The sequence below is a fragment of the Schistocerca cancellata genome, chromosome 3, assembly GCF_023864275.1.
Source record: "Schistocerca cancellata isolate TAMUIC-IGC-003103 chromosome 3, iqSchCanc2.1, whole genome shotgun sequence".
NCBI lineage: Eukaryota > Metazoa > Arthropoda > Insecta > Orthoptera > Acrididae > Schistocerca > Schistocerca cancellata.
The window spans coordinates 578,541,521-578,560,048 of NC_064628.1; the positions used below are offsets into that span (position 1 = coordinate 578,541,521).

At 37.3% G+C, this 18,528-nt stretch overlaps 1 protein-coding gene across 1 annotated transcript in view; it reads right to left on the bottom strand.

Annotated features, from left to right (window-relative positions):
• Positions 1 to 304: 304 nt before the first annotated feature.
• LOC126175432 (solute carrier family 22 member 7-like) overlaps positions 305 to 18,528 on the bottom strand; it is a 216,183-nt gene continuing 197,959 nt past the window's right edge. The window contains exon 9 of the mRNA XM_049922231.1: positions 305 to 548. Coding sequence (XP_049778188.1) covers positions 330 to 548 — 219 coding nt within the window. The 3' untranslated portion in view covers positions 305 to 329. The remainder of the gene's footprint in view (positions 549 to 18,528) is intronic.

The window sequence follows — 18,528 nt, forward strand, 5'->3', positions numbered from 1 at the left end:
CTTTTGTAGAGTACTAATCAACAAACGTCTAATTTCAAACTGTAACAAAAACAACAAATATTGCTGGCATAGCGTAGTGATAGCTGTTACTGTTCACTGAGGTGAAGAGTCTTGGTTCAGTCCTCGGCAACAACCACAAAACTTTTCTTTGGAACAGACTGAGATGGTGGTCCACAGTGTTTCAGGCTCATGGAATAAGACTGTGTTACTGATTCAGTGGCTACAACGACACTTGCAACTGACAAAGTGGTTTAGCGTCGAAAGTTTGGTACTAGAGTGTAGACTACTTTGTATCACTGTACTTTGTAATTATCAATAAGTATACATGCTCAGAAATCGGGTTTGTAGAGTGTAACAGTCTCTGGTATGCTGGGCTTGCTTCTGGGAAGACTCCAGAACTTCTGGTCACAACCATAGAGCGACGTGTCTTTCATTGTCTCTGGAAGCTTCTCATTCAATGATTCTGGTAAAAATGACATCAGAATTGATGTAAAAAGCATCACGATGCCAAGTATCCCAAATAGGTAATGCTGTCCAGCAGTGTTTCCCTGTTAGCAGAAAACGAGCGTCATGAAAGTATATTATATGAGATATACATGTTCACATTTACATACTTGTTATATACAGTACAAAATAACTCGGAATTGTCGATTGCTATTGGATTTATCAGTATGACTGACAAAAGTTTCTGCTGTGAAGTAATTACTTAATTTGGATAAAAATTGCATTGTCAGCTGGAATGGAAAAGGAATTAGAAAGTATTATGAAAACTTACTGGACAGCAAAAACCTCGTTTTGATTTGGACATTATCAATAATGATGGCTTAACACTTCGCAGCTGTCAGTCAATGCAGTTTCGGCATGAAAAATAATGCGAGAAACTTGAAATTGGTCAGATTTCCAATAGAAAAATGTAGCAGTCTGTCGACAGAATGCAGACGGATGGAAACAGCTCAGCCGCCAATAAGTTATAAGATTCCGTTCACTGCCAATATTCAGATTAACAGTCTTCTACTTCTACATCTACGTACTTATTCCTCAAGCCACTGTAAGGTGCATGGCGGAGGGTACCCTTTACCACTACTAGTCATTTGCCTTCCTGGTCCACTCGCAAATACAGCGAGGGGAAAACGACTATTTGTATGCATCCGCATGACCCCTAATCTCTCTAATCTTATCTTCACAGTCATTGCGCGAAATGTACGTTGGCGGCAATACGGTTGTTCTGCAGTCAGCCGCAAATGCCGGTACTCTAAATTTCCTCCGCAGTGTTCCTTGCAAAGAAAAGTCGCTTTCCCTCCAGTGATTCCCATTTGATTTCCTAGAGCATCTCAATAACATTTGCGTGTTGTTCGAACCTGCTGGTAGCAAATCTAGCAGCCTGCCTCTGGATTGCTTCAATTTCTTCCTTTAATCCTACCTGGTGCGGATCCCAAACGCTCGAACAGTACTCAACAATGAGCCACACTAGTGTCCTATATGCCATCTCCTTTGCAGATGAACTATACTTTCCTAAAATTCTTCCAATAAACCGACGTCAGCCATTCGCCTTCCTTATTACAACCTACATCCTCATTGTTCTTCATATTGCTTTGCAACGTTACGCTTAGATATTCAATCGACGTTACTGTGTTAAGCAGCACACTATTAATGCTGTTCTCGAACATTATGGGTTTGCATTTCCTACTTGTCTGCATTAACTTACATTTTTTTACACTTAGAGGCAGCTGTTATTCATCATACCAACTAGAAATTTTGTCTGAGTCATCTTGCATCGTCCTATAACTACTCAGAGACAACACTGCCCGTACAGCACAGTATCATCAGCGAACAGCTGCAGACTGTTACTTACCCTGTCCGGCAGATCATGCATGTATATAGAAAATAACATTTCCCTGGGGCATTCCTGAGGATATCCTTGCCTCTGACGAACACTCCCCGTCGAGGACAACGTACTGAATTCTGTTACTTTAGAAGTCTTCAAGCCACGCACATATCTGGAAACCTAACATAGTGTCGGATGTTTTGCAGACATCTAGGAATATAAAGCCCGCCTGTTGGTCTTCATCCATGGTCCATAAGATCTCGTATGAGAAAGGGGCAAGCTGAGTCTGACACAGATCGTCCACGGAGTGAGCAATTGGTAAACCCGAATGCCACTACGAGCAATCACAGTGCTCACACTATTGTTCTAGATACTGGACTTAACAAATTTCCGGAACAACTGCTTTTGACCAGAAATTCGCTAACTGCCCACCTGTACGCATCCAGGGGCAGCGGTAGGCAGGGGGTGAACAAACAGATAATGCGTGGCAAGTAAGTCAGGCAGGCTGCGCCATACAAGACTATCCAACAGTGGCCTCCCACCTAAGGGCAGGGGTAACCAAATGGTTCGTAATTGCCTATATCTCCTATAATAGGACTATCTGGTGGACCCTTATACTGGTTATGATGGCTCACAAGTGAGCTGATGGGCAATGAGTTCCATGGGGCACCATGGAAACAGCCTACCACTTTCAACAGAAACAATATGATGAAAGCATTCTTATTTAAGGAGTTTGGTCCAAAAAATCGATTTTTCAAAAATATTATTTTATTGATCTACACAGTTTAATCGTTGTTGTATGTGAATTTTATCGTGATAACAGCTTTATAAATGCTTTAAATTGTTAAACTGATTAAATCTGCACTGGCGGCCACTCGCACCTTTTCCGACATTTGGGAAACTGCTTTCTTCAGCGGAATTTGTGCCAGTGTGAAGGCTATTTTCTTTCGATATCTTTGGATGACATCTACATCTCTGGCTGACATCTATATGTTTGCCTGAAAACTTTCTTGCATGTGGTTTACTTACGTTTTGACAATACTAATACATATTAGTAGGTGGAAGGTTTAATTCGCAAACCTTTACTTGGAAGTCAAGATTTATGCATAATGTTGGTGGAAAAACTGTATTTAGGAAGGAAATCGGTTTAGGATGGAAATCGCTTTACCAACAAAAAAGGTAGAGCACCTAGAAATGAAGAACATAACCTCTCAGCTTCAGCATCGAAACTTGTGACAGGAGAATTGTACAGGTGCGTGAATGATGTTGCTTCCATTTTATTCAGACTTATTGATTTAGGGCCTCTCTGCCAGGCTATAAAGCTTTCATGTTGATGTGTTAGCTGTAAAAATACGGAATGCATGATTGTTGTTGAAGAAAGAAGAGTGGGAATAGCTTGTGATTTTAAATTAATTTGTAATTCGTGTGGCTATGAATTTTCAGTTTCCTCTTCCAAAGAGCTGACTCTGGTACCTATGAGAGCAATTTTAGGTTAGAATATGCTCTGAGATGCCTTGGACAGGGCAGGGAAGGAGGTAATCTTCTGTGTGGTTTTCTGAACATGCCTCCACCTTGTGCAAGGTTTGAAAAAATAAATTAATAAGTGTCTGATGCTGTATGCTATACTGCGAAACTTTCTATGAAGAAAGCAGTGGAATAAATAAACCAAAGAGAAATAGATAGTGGGGGTAGATATTTATGACAGTGAATCTCCTACAAATGTTACTGACCTGTGTCTGTCTGTAGATGGGACATGGATGAAAAGGGATCACACATCTCTATATGGAGTTGCAACTCTTGTTGCTATTGACTCAGGTAAAGTTTTAGATGTACAAATTACGTCTAAATACTACCACCAGTGTGCAACAAGTAAAATGTCCAACAATGAAGACAGCGAGAAACTATGGCAGGAAAAGGATGCAGTAGCATGCTCTAAAAATTAAAGTGACTGAAGTGGGATCATTGAGGCTGCCGAAGTTGTGAGGATGTTCTCTAGATCTGAGGACCAGTATGGTGTTAGATTACTAAATACCTTGGTGATGTGGAGTTCCCTTCGTTCAAAGCTGCGACAGATAAAAATCTATACAATACAACTATAGAAAAGTGGGGATATGTTGCCCACATCCAAAAGAGGCTTGGTGGTCGGCTTCGTAGCTTGCTGAAAGAGAAGAAAGGTGAAGTACTTCGGATGGAAAAACACTAGGAGGAAAAGACAGACTTGCTCTGAAAGAAATTGATTCTCTTCAGTTATTTTATGGGAGAGCTATCAGGATAAACAAACATAATTTAGAGGCAATGAGGCGCGCTGTGTGGGCAATTTTTTTCCAAAAACTCGCCACTGACCAAACACCAATGCACAATCTGTGTCCGAAAGACGATTGTTGTAAGTTCAGCAACAGAAATGAGACGTATTCATACAAACTCTCATTACCAGAACCGGTTATAAATACAATTAAGCCCACGTTCAGGTTTCTTGCAAAGCCTGATTTAATGAGGAAGTGTGTTCATGGAAAGACGCAAAGTGCAAATGAAATCCTCGATAATTTAATTTTGATTAGATGCTGAAAAAGGACATTCTGTGGCATTGAAGTATTCAAAACAGGTGTCTACGATGTAGTTTGATTTTACGATAACGGAAATAATGGCACAACTGAAGTGCTGAAGAGATCCTGGTGTGTTTACAACAAAAGCATTTTACATCATCGACGAGAGCAGGGTAAAAAAAGCTAACAGATCAGTGTCTTATCTGCAAATACAGGCTAGGCAGATTCTATGAGGAGAGAAGAGAAACTTGGAGGATGAGGAGTATCAGTATGGAGGATTTTAAAATTGAGGTAAGCTTATTACATGGACAAGTATGAGAAGAAAACTTTTGAACCTCATTTTCCCTGTTTTACATTTTTTACATTATTACAATACTTTTCTCAAAAAGTATATGCGCTAATGCTATGAAATTTTTAGGAACTGTTTCCAACGTATTGCTGTCTCCCTATAACTAAAAAAATAAGAGATCCTGCAGTTACATTCTGATTTTTAGATTGCTGTATGTAGAAAAAAAGTTAATTTTCGATGAGCAAAATTAAAAACTCTATAAGGCTACCATAAATCAGTAACTCTATTTCAGTGATCTTATAACCTTCTCAGGGGACAACAAAAAAATTTTCAGATTAATTGAATGATTAGAATTTGAGTTACGACTTTTTACAAAAAAAAACTATAAAAAGAAATAAAATTCAAATTTCTGGCAAAATGTTAATCCTGCATATTTTATGATATCTTTCCGTTACAACATAGTTCTTTTGCTTAACACACGCAAAATTTTAGATTTGTACATCAATAAATATATCTGTAATGATTTTTTAAATAAATGTTTACATTTTCTGTTGCATCCCCCCTTCAGCGATCATAACTCGTTGTATCAAGCTTTTCGACATTTTACTTATTTTCATAAAGATTATTCATTTAAACATGAGTATGGTCACAAATGTGGAATAATTTTCCTAATCCTCTACCTATATGCTAGACACCAGCATCTGGTTCGAATTACTGCAATCACAGTCGACCTTGTATTTATAATCAATAAAGTTGCAGCTAGAAGGAAGACATTTTATCTTTGTACCATTGGTCTTTCTTTTTGCTGCATGTAATGACTCAGTCTGATCCATTTGGCTATGCTTACAAAACAACATCCAATTCTTGCCAGCAGGTTTGTGATAAATAATGTCACTGAATGAACAGTAATTGTAGGTAAAGACTGGTTCTAATGTCTCTATAAACTCGACAATGTTAGTTTGTGAACAATTTCTGAATTTTAGTAAACTGTTCTTTATAACTGCAATGATTTCTTTAATAGTGATTGGAGTACCTGTTTGTGACATCTTGTTTATATACAGTGGACACCATCTGGATCGTTTACTTTTCTTATTTCAGTGACAAGTGTGGTACAGTTTATACAGCATGTGTTACTTCATAAGTCAAACACTTTTTCAGAAAATGAATATCCTTGCAAAAGAGTTTGTATGCAGGCTTATTCATGACATTTATTACTGGTCTAATTGGACATCCTTCCTTATGTGCTTTTGGGTTCGTCTAGGTGATGTATTTCTTTTCACATCCTACCAACATGAAATGTGTCTTCTTTGACTTCCTTTGATTTTGTTGTAGAATTGTTTTGTTGGATTTTGTTCATCTGAATGAAAACTTTAAGAGATTTTTGTTTCAGTGTATTTTGTTCGTGATGATTATTATGTGGCCTTTCCGTGTTTTGATTATTTTCTGATTATTTCTTTGTTTATACTACTTATTGTTTTTGAACTGTTTTGTATTTGTCTACATTTAATTTCACGTTTCTTTGGTTCATTCTCTGGGAGTATGTTTAGTTTGTGACATGTAGTAGATTACTCATTTCTATTCAGTTTCACTGTGTCTATTGCCTACTTTCTTGCCACTATGAGTTGATAAATACTTCTTTGCGTTATTTTGCAGACTTTCCTATAATAGGTTTATCTTTCAAGTGAAACAAGAAGTTTCCTGTTGCCAGTCACAATTTAATTTATTTCCAAAATAGTCTTAAAGGTTTAAGACTCCATCATCATATGGATTTATCTGAATTAATATGATATGTTTGTGATGTGTTACTACTTTGGGTTAACCTGTGGTAGTGTCTAGTAGAGAAAACAATACACTATCTCAGAACTTTGTTCAATGGGGTTGGGTGGTGGGGAAACCATCTTTGACAAAAAAACGAATGTAATAGTAAATGTGCAAATAAACTACCAAAATAAAATAAAATACCTCCAGTTATCACAGGCTCCTTTCTCTGTCATAATACATCACGTATAAATAGTCACACATTGCAAACAGAGGTGATGTATAGAACAGATAGGTGCAAAGAACATATATCAAAACTAGAAACACTATTTCAAAGTCAAACAACAGATATCAAAACAAAAACATTATTTTGGAGAATGTCTTAAGACATGTTCAGATTTTTGATTGAGTAGATCATTAGGTATGTTAGATTAAATATTTCAAGTTTATAGAGCGGAAACTAGTACTCAATTATGTAATCAGGTGCCAAGTTGAAAAGAAGAAGTGCAATAATTACGTTGCCAACAGTGGCAAAATTATACATAAATAACAAGTTAGGTTGGGACTCAGGCCTAGAGGAAGAAAGGAGTGAGCAATAGTTTGTTTATGACAGGACAGGACAGCTGTTATCCATTTTGACTAAGTAAATGTAGAAGCAATAAAATAAAAAGGAATTAAAGATACTCAGGTAGCTATACTACTACTAATGTAAACAGATCTATGTAATATCAGACTTACATGGGGTACAAACTGTTGGTTTTGAATGGATCTGGTGAGTGTTGTGAGCTACAAAAGTGAACAAGTAGTTTGTAAAATATCAAAGAAACATGCCATGAACTAAATAAGCCATGATAAATATGATGGGGTGGCTGGAGCTGCAGGTTGTGTGTGTGTGTGTGTGTGTGTGTGTGTGTGTGTGTGTGTGTTTGTTTGTTAAGGCATTCAGGTGACAAAGGCGATAATGACAAACCATTTGAGATTAGATCCAAAGAATGCATGACAGTACTAGAAGAAATCAAGAAATACCATACATCACCAATTTCCATCCACCTGCATGAAACAAAACACCATGCTGACAACCAAGTATCAACATCATACATATCCAACCTAAAGGCAAACAACGAGATATCCTTGAAAATACTCCAAATGCACGAAGATCAAAGGAAACCACCTGAATACATCCTGAATGATAAAAATGATAACATTTACAACAGTACCCTCTTTGCTTTCATTAGCAGCCTACATTATTTAATCTGAAATGGACACACACACACACACACACACACACACACACACACACACACACAAACACAAACATATTACCCTCTTACCTCCCATTCATATTTACTGTAAATTATTGATTATGTTACTGTGATATTTTCCAAATCAACAATAGAATGACCTTGTTGTTGTTGCTCTTATCTTCTTGAGTTCAAGGACTGGTTTGATGGAGCTCACTATGTTGCTCTATCTTGTGCAAGCCTCCTCAACTCTGAATAACTACTGCAACTTACATCCTTCTGAATCTGCTTACTGTATTCATTTCTTAGTCTCCTTGTACAATTTTTATCGCCCACTCTTCCCTCCACTACTAAAGTGGTTATCCCTTGATGTCTCAGAATGTGTCGTATCAACTGACCTCTTCTTCTAGTCACATCATGCCTCAAATTTCTTTTCTCCAATTTCTATTCTGTTCCTTCTCATTAGTTACATACCTACCCATCTAATCCTACTACATTTCAGAAGATTGTATTTTCTTCTTGTCTAAACTGTTTATCATCCACATTTCACCTCCATACATGGCTACATTCCATGTAAATACTTTCAGGAAAGATTCCAAACACTTAAATCTCGATTCCATGTTAACAAGTTTCTTTTCTTCAGAAACATTTTTTCTTGACACTGCCAGTTTACATTTTACATCCTCTCTACTTTGTCTTTGTCTGTTATCATTTATTTTGCTGCACAAGTAACAGAACTTATCTGCTACTTTAAGTGTCTCAATTCTAATCTAATTCCCTCATATAACCTCATTTTATTCGACTGCATTTCATTATCTTGTTTTGTTTGTTGATTTTCATTTTATATCCTCCTTTCAAGACATTGTCCATTCCGTTCAACTGCTCTTCCAAGTCCTCTGCTGTCTCTGGCAGAAGTACACTGTCACAGGCAAACCTCAAAGATTTTATTTTTTCTCCGTGATCTTTAATTTCTACTTGAAAATTTTCTTATGTTTCCTACATTGCTTCCTCAACATGCAAAATGGAAAACATCAGCAGTAGGCTGCAATCTTATCTCACTCCCTTCTCAACCATTGCTTCTGTTTCACATTGCTCAACTGTTACAACTTCCTTCTGGTTTCTGTATAAGTTGTAAATAAGATTCCATTCCCTCTATTATACATCTGATATCTTCAGAATTTCAATCCCACTCAAAATTGTTATTTATGTGTAATTTTGCCATCGTTGGAAAAATAATTATAATGAACTTAATGTTTTCAACCCATCACCTGATTCCATAAATTAGTAGAAGTTTGAGCTATATAAACATGACTGAAAAGGATTCATTTACCACTTGAAATATTTACTGTAACATATCTAGTTATTTACTCATCCAAAGATTTCCACAATACTTTAAGAATCACCTGAAAACAGTGGTTTCGTTTTGCTATATGTTCTTTGTACTTTGAAATGGTGTTTTTGGTTTTGCTGTACAGTTTTTGCACGTATCAGTTTCTATACACAATCTTTGTTTAAAAAGTTTGACTGTTTATATGTGATGTATTATGATAGGAAAAGGAGCTTGTGACTACTGGGGGTATCTTATTTTAGTTGTTTATTTGTACATTTACGTTTGTGTTCAATCAGCAAACTTCAAATGTCTGAGATAGTGTATTGTTTTCTCTACTATACAGCACCACAGGTACATGTCTTGACACAACATACATATGTCATATTAATACAAATAAACCCACCTGATGATGGACGTTGAAACTTCTGAAACATATTATGAAAATAAATTAAACAGTGGCTGGTAACAATACACTTGTTGTTTTCTTTGATATCAAAAACAGTCTTGGTAAAGTGTAACCTAAATTGTCACATTTAAAGGTTTACATCTTTCTCACAGAATACTTTTTTTTTGTTCATTAGTGTAATGTCGAATGTGTGAATGCTGCCAGCATTGTTACCCTTGTTTTTTGTTTTGATATTACATTCATTTCAGACTGTTCTACTTCTTACTGTTTGTGTTACAGATGATAAGGTACAATGTAACATGTATCCCTTATTAAGTTCCAGGTGTTCATTGTCTTCTATTTGCAAACTTATATCCAATAGTTACCTGTCTAAATGTCTTATATAACTGCTTTATTTTTGTATTTAACCATACTATTTCTGGTTTTCATTTCACTAACGTTATACAATGGCGTCTGTATCCTAGCTTGACAATGAGTTAATAGAAATTACCATCGATAAGCATTAACTAAAATTATTTAACTTTATTTACTAACAATCAAATGTGCTAACCATGCAGTCATCCTTATCTGACACAACAGCAGACATTTTCATTAACCACCTACAACAGAAAGTACTCACTAGCTAAGAAACCTTCTTCAAAAATATAGTGTACTACAAAAGATAAGTAAATGATACTTTAATTTTAGTCACAGGTGATACCTATGACACCACTAATATCATAACTTTGTTTAATAATGTACATAAGGAAATAAAATTCACTCATGAATACCATACAAATAGTAGAATTTCTTTCCTGGACATATGCATATGAAATCACAACTCTTTCAAGATATACAGGAAGAAGACAGACTTCAGCTCCTGAGTCATTGCCACACATGTCACCCATATACACACAAAAGTCTATATAAAACAGTGATACACGCAGCAAACAAAATTCCTTTTAACAAAGAGAAAGTTCATTGGCTAATGACTTCTGTAGCTTAGTGCTAAGAAAAACCCAAAAATAGAGAATGGAAGAAACTAATAGCACAATCAAGTTTGTGGCTATCATGTTTTGTAGTCAACATTTCACAAAATCGAGGAAATTTACCTACGCCACATAAAATTTATGTGGCTTTGTCCACAAACAATAAACTACAACTGAAATTAGTTGACACCTTAAACAATAATGCGGATAAATTCTTAGATTCAGAGCTGTGCAATATCACATAGAAAAATTGCTCAAGATACTGCATTAGACAGACTGCTTGGAATTTTCGCCCTAGATACACTGAGTGCATCTACTATTACACATATAACCAACTCACAAAATTAACCATCGCAACATACATAAAAACACTGTACACACTTTCATACGAAAGTAGATTGTAATGACTTCCACAAATCATGAAGTAGAAGAATTACAAATTTGTGGACAGTACAAAAAGAAAAGAGATAAAATTCTTGTTAATAAGCTAGAGAGTGAATTGATTAATTTCTTCAAATGTTTCTTCTGGATATAATGTCTATCTTAAATCCATGTATATGCTTTTCCCTCCATGCATCACCCTCAATATTTGCAAGAAGATAGTAAAAAATAGAATGTAAGACAGAATTATAATTTAAACAGCCATTGGTGTTACTGACAGAAGTTATAATGAGAGGTTTGTACCTGGAGGATAGTTTACCTAGTAACAGATGATTTTTTTGTTGTACTTCAGTCTAGTGAATGATTTTAGAATCACATGAGGGAATGTACATTAGAGACTCCTACATGAAGTTTCAGTCATTTTCCACAGTTTTTGTGTAAGACGTGATGTTGTGTTTTGTGCAGCATTTGTAAATATTTTGCATTCTAAAACTATATGGAATATATTGTTAATTCTATTCAAATATATTGTTAATTCTATTCAAATATATTGTTAATTCTTCAGGTACAAAATTTTATGAGTAAAATGCTATATATTTTTAGAATTATTTGCACAAAATGTGGACAACTAAGCCAGACATTGTCAGTTGTGCACCTTGTATATTCTAATAGAAGAGGTTCTATTACCATGTAACATGTCATAGTTGCAAAATGAACTGAGTTTCTTTATCTCTTCATCATTTGAAAATAGAAAGTGGTTTTAGTTTCCAACAACTTCTATTTCAAAATTTTTTAAATCTGTAAATGATTTTTTATAATACTTCTGCTTAATTTGATTTCACTTATTGATTATTGGTGTGTAACAGAGCAATAATGTAACAGAGACACATGATTAAATACAATTATGATAAGATTTTTCTCGATTGCAATGATTAAATTTCAATAGGATGTTTGTTTCTAGGTACATGATCATGTTGTAACTTGGAACATGTATTCACATTTGGAAAGATATTAATTTTCCTTAACTAATTTTTGTACTTCTTGAAAGACTGAAGCACATAAAAGCAGTTGCCATAGTTTAAATACGGGATAATAAAATGAATTTAACTTTTGTTACACAGCTGGGTACAGGTGATTGTTTGAAAAGTATTCTAAGGTACAACACTCTCCCCTAACTGAAAATATGATGTAAATCACATAATTCACTACAGTGGGGCTGCTCTCACTGTACACAAACTCCTTGGAAAGCAGTACTGTCATAATACCTTTGCACTTTGTTTTGATTTCATGTAAACAAAAAGTGTGAGTGATGGTCTGCATGTGTATTAATTTCTGTTCCATAAAGGAGACAGTAAACACGTAAGGAAATGCACAAAAAAAAACTGTTTTCAAATATTGGCGTCTAAATAATTCCAAGATTTACATCTTCCAATTGCCGTAAACCCATGAATTGCAGGAAAGAGAAGCACAACCGCAGATATCACATCCGATACCTATGTAAATTGTTGTGCTTGAAAATGGTAATATATTCCCGAAACGTGTCGTTTTATGCTTGAAAATCCGTAAGTGGCGCAGTTTTTGTTATTTAAATCATCCATATTTCAATTATCTGCGTTGACTTTTCACCTGAAGGCAGAGATATGTTGCTAAATACGGTATTCGATGTCTCTGACTGATTTCACGAATTGATAGGGACATTAATTCTGTTTACGCAATCTAACGATGTTGACTGATTTTAAGAGCCACCAGCTGATGGTGTTGACAAACTCGTACTTGAGTTTATAAATGTTTCTTATAATTTTATTGTTACTCGTTACATTAGTGCCACTTTTAGTCTTTCTGTGATAAAACTATTTTCATTGTTGGTACCGCAAGAGTTACACACAATTTACAGAATCTTACTACAACGCTCACACCGAGCGCGGTAGTGCATTTGTAAGCACAGTGGACTCTCTCATTCGGGATGACGACGGGTCAAAGTCGCTTCCGGCTATCCTGATTTAGGTTTTCCGTAGTTTCCCTAAACTGCTTATGACTAATGTTGGGCTTGTTCCTTCGATAGGGTACGGCCGCTTTCCTAACACCCTTCCCTATCCGAGCTTACATTCCGTCTCTAATGCTCTCGTTGTTGACGAGGCGTTATAAAATAATCTCCTCCTCCTCCTACAATGCCCACTGTGGTGTGACTTTAAATACAATACGATATTTTAACATGATGGCTGTAAATAAGCACTCATCAGATTGGACTGATTTGTTAGAATCAGCATCGGAGCGTTTCTTTCAACACCGACTAATGCTCTGGTCTTAGAAGCGTCAAAATTGCCTTTCCAGTTTGTTTGAGCGCAAATCCCCGGCGGATAAATTGATAATGAGGAGATTCTAACCCATGCAGCTCAGCTCAGCTATGTTTCCGTATTTCCTAACCCACCAAACGAACGAGCACTTGAAAAGTCCTTTTTTTCGGTTGCACAGTTATTGCAAAAACTATCTGCTTCCCAAAAGTGAAGAACACATATTAACATCATATTCACGGCACAACATGTAAATTTAGTGACTAGGTGAAATTTAAATATTCAGTGACAGGTGGAAGATAGCGGATCAAGTATATAACTACTGTCGGATATATCAACACAACAATCAGACACATGCCTTAAAAGCATGTAACTGTTTATTCAAGGGACAGTGGCGATCAGAAGTCAATTGAGCTAGGGCCGCGCGAATAACCTTATAGCTCCAGTGAACAAACATAATGCATAATAACCCTTACATCATTGAAGGAAAGCCTGGTGATTGTTAGAATGAGGTAAAAACGCTGTTCATTTGCCAGACTAAACGAATTATGACAAGCTCATGTCTGAAAGTGTTTGTTGGTAGAAGCCGCCTATTGCAGAACTGCGGTAAAATAGAGGTAACAGGGCAGCTATGTAGCATTTACATATGTAAGTGAGAAGAAGTAATCATAAATCACATCGAAACCAGTATAATTTCTCCCATGACATGTACCATAAGCGAAATTTCTTACGGACGCAATAGGACCCAATAACCCAAGAGGCGACAGGAGGTCGAGATCTTTCGCGCCACATAATCAACGAAATAACTCGCGCAGAGAAAAAACAATAACGAAGTAATAGTCCAGTCCTGGAAACATCAGCAAAGACTGTGATGTGAACAATACATTTCTTAAGCTGTTGAGGTGAAGACGTAGCCAAATAGAGGATGAGTTTTTTTAGAAGACAGAGAGAGACATAGAATTCTAAGATTTATACACAGGTAGTGAGAGGATTAAACGCTGGGAATATGTCTTTATGCTCGATACGTGATCGAAAATTAATATTATTAGAAAAGATTTTTTTGGGAACTAAATAAATAAATGAAGATTTAAAAGTCACACATAGGTAGAGATAAAAACGAAATGCTAGTCCTATCTGACAGGAAAGGAATTCTAACAATGTTGGTGGTTCTCTGGCATGAATGTAAAAGTACTGTTAGGAATAGGCTGTATTATGGGAAATGGCGAACCAATTGATTTTAAACCAGTGATAACGTCAGAAAGTGGTAGTGAGTGGATTTCATTGAACAGAGGAAGGAAGTGCCGCGATCGACCAGGTTGTGCGAAACACTGAATAGTCACAGTAAATCGACTCAGTAGACAAAAAAGTAGCCAAAAGTGTGAACATAAGATGAAAGATCAGTTTAGACAAATAATTGTTATCGATGGAGAGCGAAAAGAACAGTTGGAAAAAATTTTATTAGAAAATTGTTATCTGATGAAAAGATAGTAATCATTGAAGGTTATGGTTCTAAACTCAGGGTTAAGGATCATACCTTTTTTATCTCTTTTTCTCAGCGTCTTCCCTAATATCATCAAGTGTTAGAGATAAGTAAGAAGCTAAATAAAATAACTACACAGCGTTTTTTTAACGGTCAGGTAATCCTTACAATAATCTTTTAGTAGGGCTTCAAAATCCAAGCGGAGATATACTTCTCATCAGACGCGGCTCATTGATTCCACATGGGAAAGGCTGCGACATTTATCGATCAGAACTAACCTAGACATCGGGCAACGCTACAGATCTGCATTTCATCAGGATCAAGACTTAAGAGAGGGGGGAGGGGGTGGGCGTCAATATTACACTCCAACCAAACGATTACATGCTGTATTTTCCTTCCGCTCATAATCAATTACTACGTAACATCAAAAACTAACTCCAAGAAAAAATCTATAAGTAGCTTATTTATTCCTGACGTTGCATTTCCCTATAGTTTACCACGACAAATTGTATGAAAAGACGCGTTTTGGAGAGATACTTAATGCAGCATATAGTAGATTCGTTGCACGCTTAATGTTATTGGTTTTTTCATCTCTAAACATCAGACGTTTGCTGTTTTGTGTTCAGAGAAACCGCGGCGTTTGTTAGTTCACGTGACGAAACAGTAATGTTTACGTGACGTCACTGGTCTTGTGCCGTGATTGGCTCACATGAGCAACAACATATTAATTTACAATTTACATACTGTACTTGTCGTACTATTTATTCTTGTGTATTACAAATGTATGCATTTTAAGTGATACAGCGCATAAAATATCTTTCTGAAATGTGCAGTTTTTAGTACGTCTTCTTTTGCTGAAATGTCGGTAAATGTAACACTTTATCACGCCGTACTACGAATGAGGATGCGGTTTGGAAAATGTAACGTCAGTGGCTAAACATGTCACTATCCTTTTCACGCACTTAATTTCGTAGAACAAAAGAATTGCTTCTTATCATTTTAATGCACTTTTGATTATATTAATTCGTTTATTTGTAGATGAAATCAGCTCGTCTCCCATTCTGCGCTGTAAAATGGCCTGTAGAGTAGCATCGTTCTGCCCCTCCTGTCATCATTGAAAAGTTTACCATTATCTGCAGAATTTCAACACTTTCAGAAAAGCTTTTGCCAAATTGTTTTCATAAAGAAAGTTCAACAAGGTTTAAGCATTTCACGTTTTCATCAAATCATTTCGGCTGCACAGCACAATTAGTTCGTGACGTAAGTCTGAGCAAAGTAATTCTTTCAGTTCTTTTTCTGGGAAAACAATTATACCTTGGAAAACAAAATAGTTCAAATAGTTGTGCAACCAACACACTGGACAGGAGATGCAAAGTGAGAGACGTATTCAACAGATTTCACTGCATCTGTATTCTTGTTGTAGTTGATAGAACAGAATGTCACAATGAGGCATGACTTTACTAAAAAAGAAAAAAAGTAGCCAGAAGAGGAAATCTTCGCCTTGCAAGAAACCCTTGAATCCCAAAGCGTTGTTTATTGTCCTGTAATCACTAGTGTCATCATCAACATTTTTTTTTCCTTGCAGTCAACAATTTCCTTTTCGTATTTGTGAATAGCGGCTATACTCCGTGATTTGAAATTCCATCTGATCGACTGAGGACAGATAGGAATACATTTCTTCACTCTCTCGTCAAAAACGGCTGTGCGTTTAGGGTACTGGCCCCTAAGGTAATCACTTATTTGCCGCAAAATTTCATGCAGTCCATCAATTTACTCGTTTTTTTTTTTTTTAGACATTTTCATTGTATGTCCTTATGTGCAGTCTGCAACCACTGTCACGTTGGCACATAATGTCCACTTTCCTAGCACTGGCAATTCAATAAAACCATTTCAATGTTTTCCCTGGACTTGTGTTTTCTCGTCATTGCGTAAAAAATTTTAAGGCATTTGTACCATTCTCAGTCCTGACGTTATCATTACTCTTTGTCACAAGACGGGTGAAACACAAAAATGCGTTTTTCGCTTCGCAACCACTCAGCTGAATTGTATATTGTTCTTTTAAAATTGCGTGTGTACCCTTTACTGGATTTACATTGTTTTTGTTCTTGATTGATTTTCAGGTAGGGTCTGGGCTCACGAAGTACCTTCACTTTCACCCCATCTGCCTATTCCAAATTTTTACCTGATAAATTGCACACTGAATTCATACACTATGCGATCGAATGTATCCGGACATACGTTTTTCATAATTGGTGCATTGTGCTGCCAACTACTGAGAGGTACTCCATACGAGCGACCTCAGTAGTCATTAGACATCACGATAGAGCAGAATGGGGCGCTTCGCGGCACTGACGGACTTCGAACGTGGGCAGGTGATTGGGTGTCACTTTCGTCACACGTCTGTACGCGAGATTTTCACCCTCCTAAACATCCCTTGGTCCATTGTTTCCGATGTGGTAGTGAAGTGTAAACAGGAAGGGACACGTACAACACAAAAGTGTACAGACTGCCTTCGTCTGTTGACTGACAGAGACCGCCGACAATTGAAGGGGGTCGTAATGTGTAATAGGCAGACATCTATCTAGATTATCACACAGGAATTCCAGACTGCATCAGGATTCACGGCAAGTACTACGATAGCTAGACGGGAAGTGAGAAAACTCGGATTTCATGGTCGAGCAACTGCTCATATGCTACACATCACGCCGGTGAATGCCAAACGACGCCTCGCGAGATGTAAGGAGCGTAAACATTGGCTGATTGAACAGTGCAAAAACGTTGTGTGGAGTGACGAATCACTATACACAATGTGGCGATCCGATGGCAGGGGTGGGTATGGCGAATACCCAGTGAACGTCATTTGCCAAGCAATCCGGGGATGGCGATTGCATCTTTCAACACGATCGAGCACCTGTTCATAATGCACGGCCTATGGCGGAGTGGTTACATCTCTGTAATGGACTGGCCTGCACCTAGTCCTGACCTGAACCCTATAGAACACCTTTAGGATGTTTTGGAACGGAGACTTTATGCCAGGCCTCAACGACCGACATCGATACCTCTTCTCAGTGAGGCACTCCGTGAAGAATGGGCTGCCATTCCCGAAGAAACTTTCCAGCACCTGATTCAACGTATACCTGCAAGAGTGGAAGCTGTCATCAAGGCTAAGGGTGCGCAAACACCATATTGAATTCCAGCATTACCAATGGAAGGCACCACGAACGTGTAAGTCATTTTCAGCCAGGTGTCCGGATACTTTTGGGCACGTAGTGTATTTAGCTATTTTTAAACTCTTAGTACGCTGCAGTTATTCGCAAGAAAGTAAAGCTCACTGAACTCAGGCACAGTATACTCACAAAAAGAAACACACTCACAAAAGTAACGTACGTTACCCGCAAACATCGTCAACAAGCAAGGAAACTAAAGTAACGAAACATATTTCGTTCGCTTTCTTCCAGTAATCGTTCGTGAAGCTCTCGCTAGGTGGTGATACTCCGTGTCGCAGATCATACCGAGCGAGGTGACGCAGTGGTTAGCACACTGGACTCGCTTTCGGGAGGACGACCGTTCAATCGCGTCTCCGGCCATCCTGATTTAGGTTTTCCGTGATTTCCCTAAATCGCTTCAGGCAATTGCCGGGATGGTTCCTTTGAAAGGGCACGGCTTGCCGCTCCGTCTCTAATGACCTCGTTGTCGACGGGACGTTAAACACTAATATCCTCCTCCTCCTCGCAGATCATTCTGACGAGAGATTTGAGAATTTATTTTAATGGTGGATAGAATAGCCAAAGGCAGAACCAAAAAAATGTATCTAAAACACTTGCAAAACAAAAACACTGAATGTTGATTAATGACGCATCAAAGCATAACAGAGACATACAGTGACAGCGATTTCATAGCAAAGTTTCAGAACTCTGTTCATTCTTTTTTAGTACAAGCAGTGGAGTTAGTAGGACACACTTAGGCTCAATGACCAGTCTTCGGTCCGGCCATAAGAGGTGTCCTGAGCAGAAACC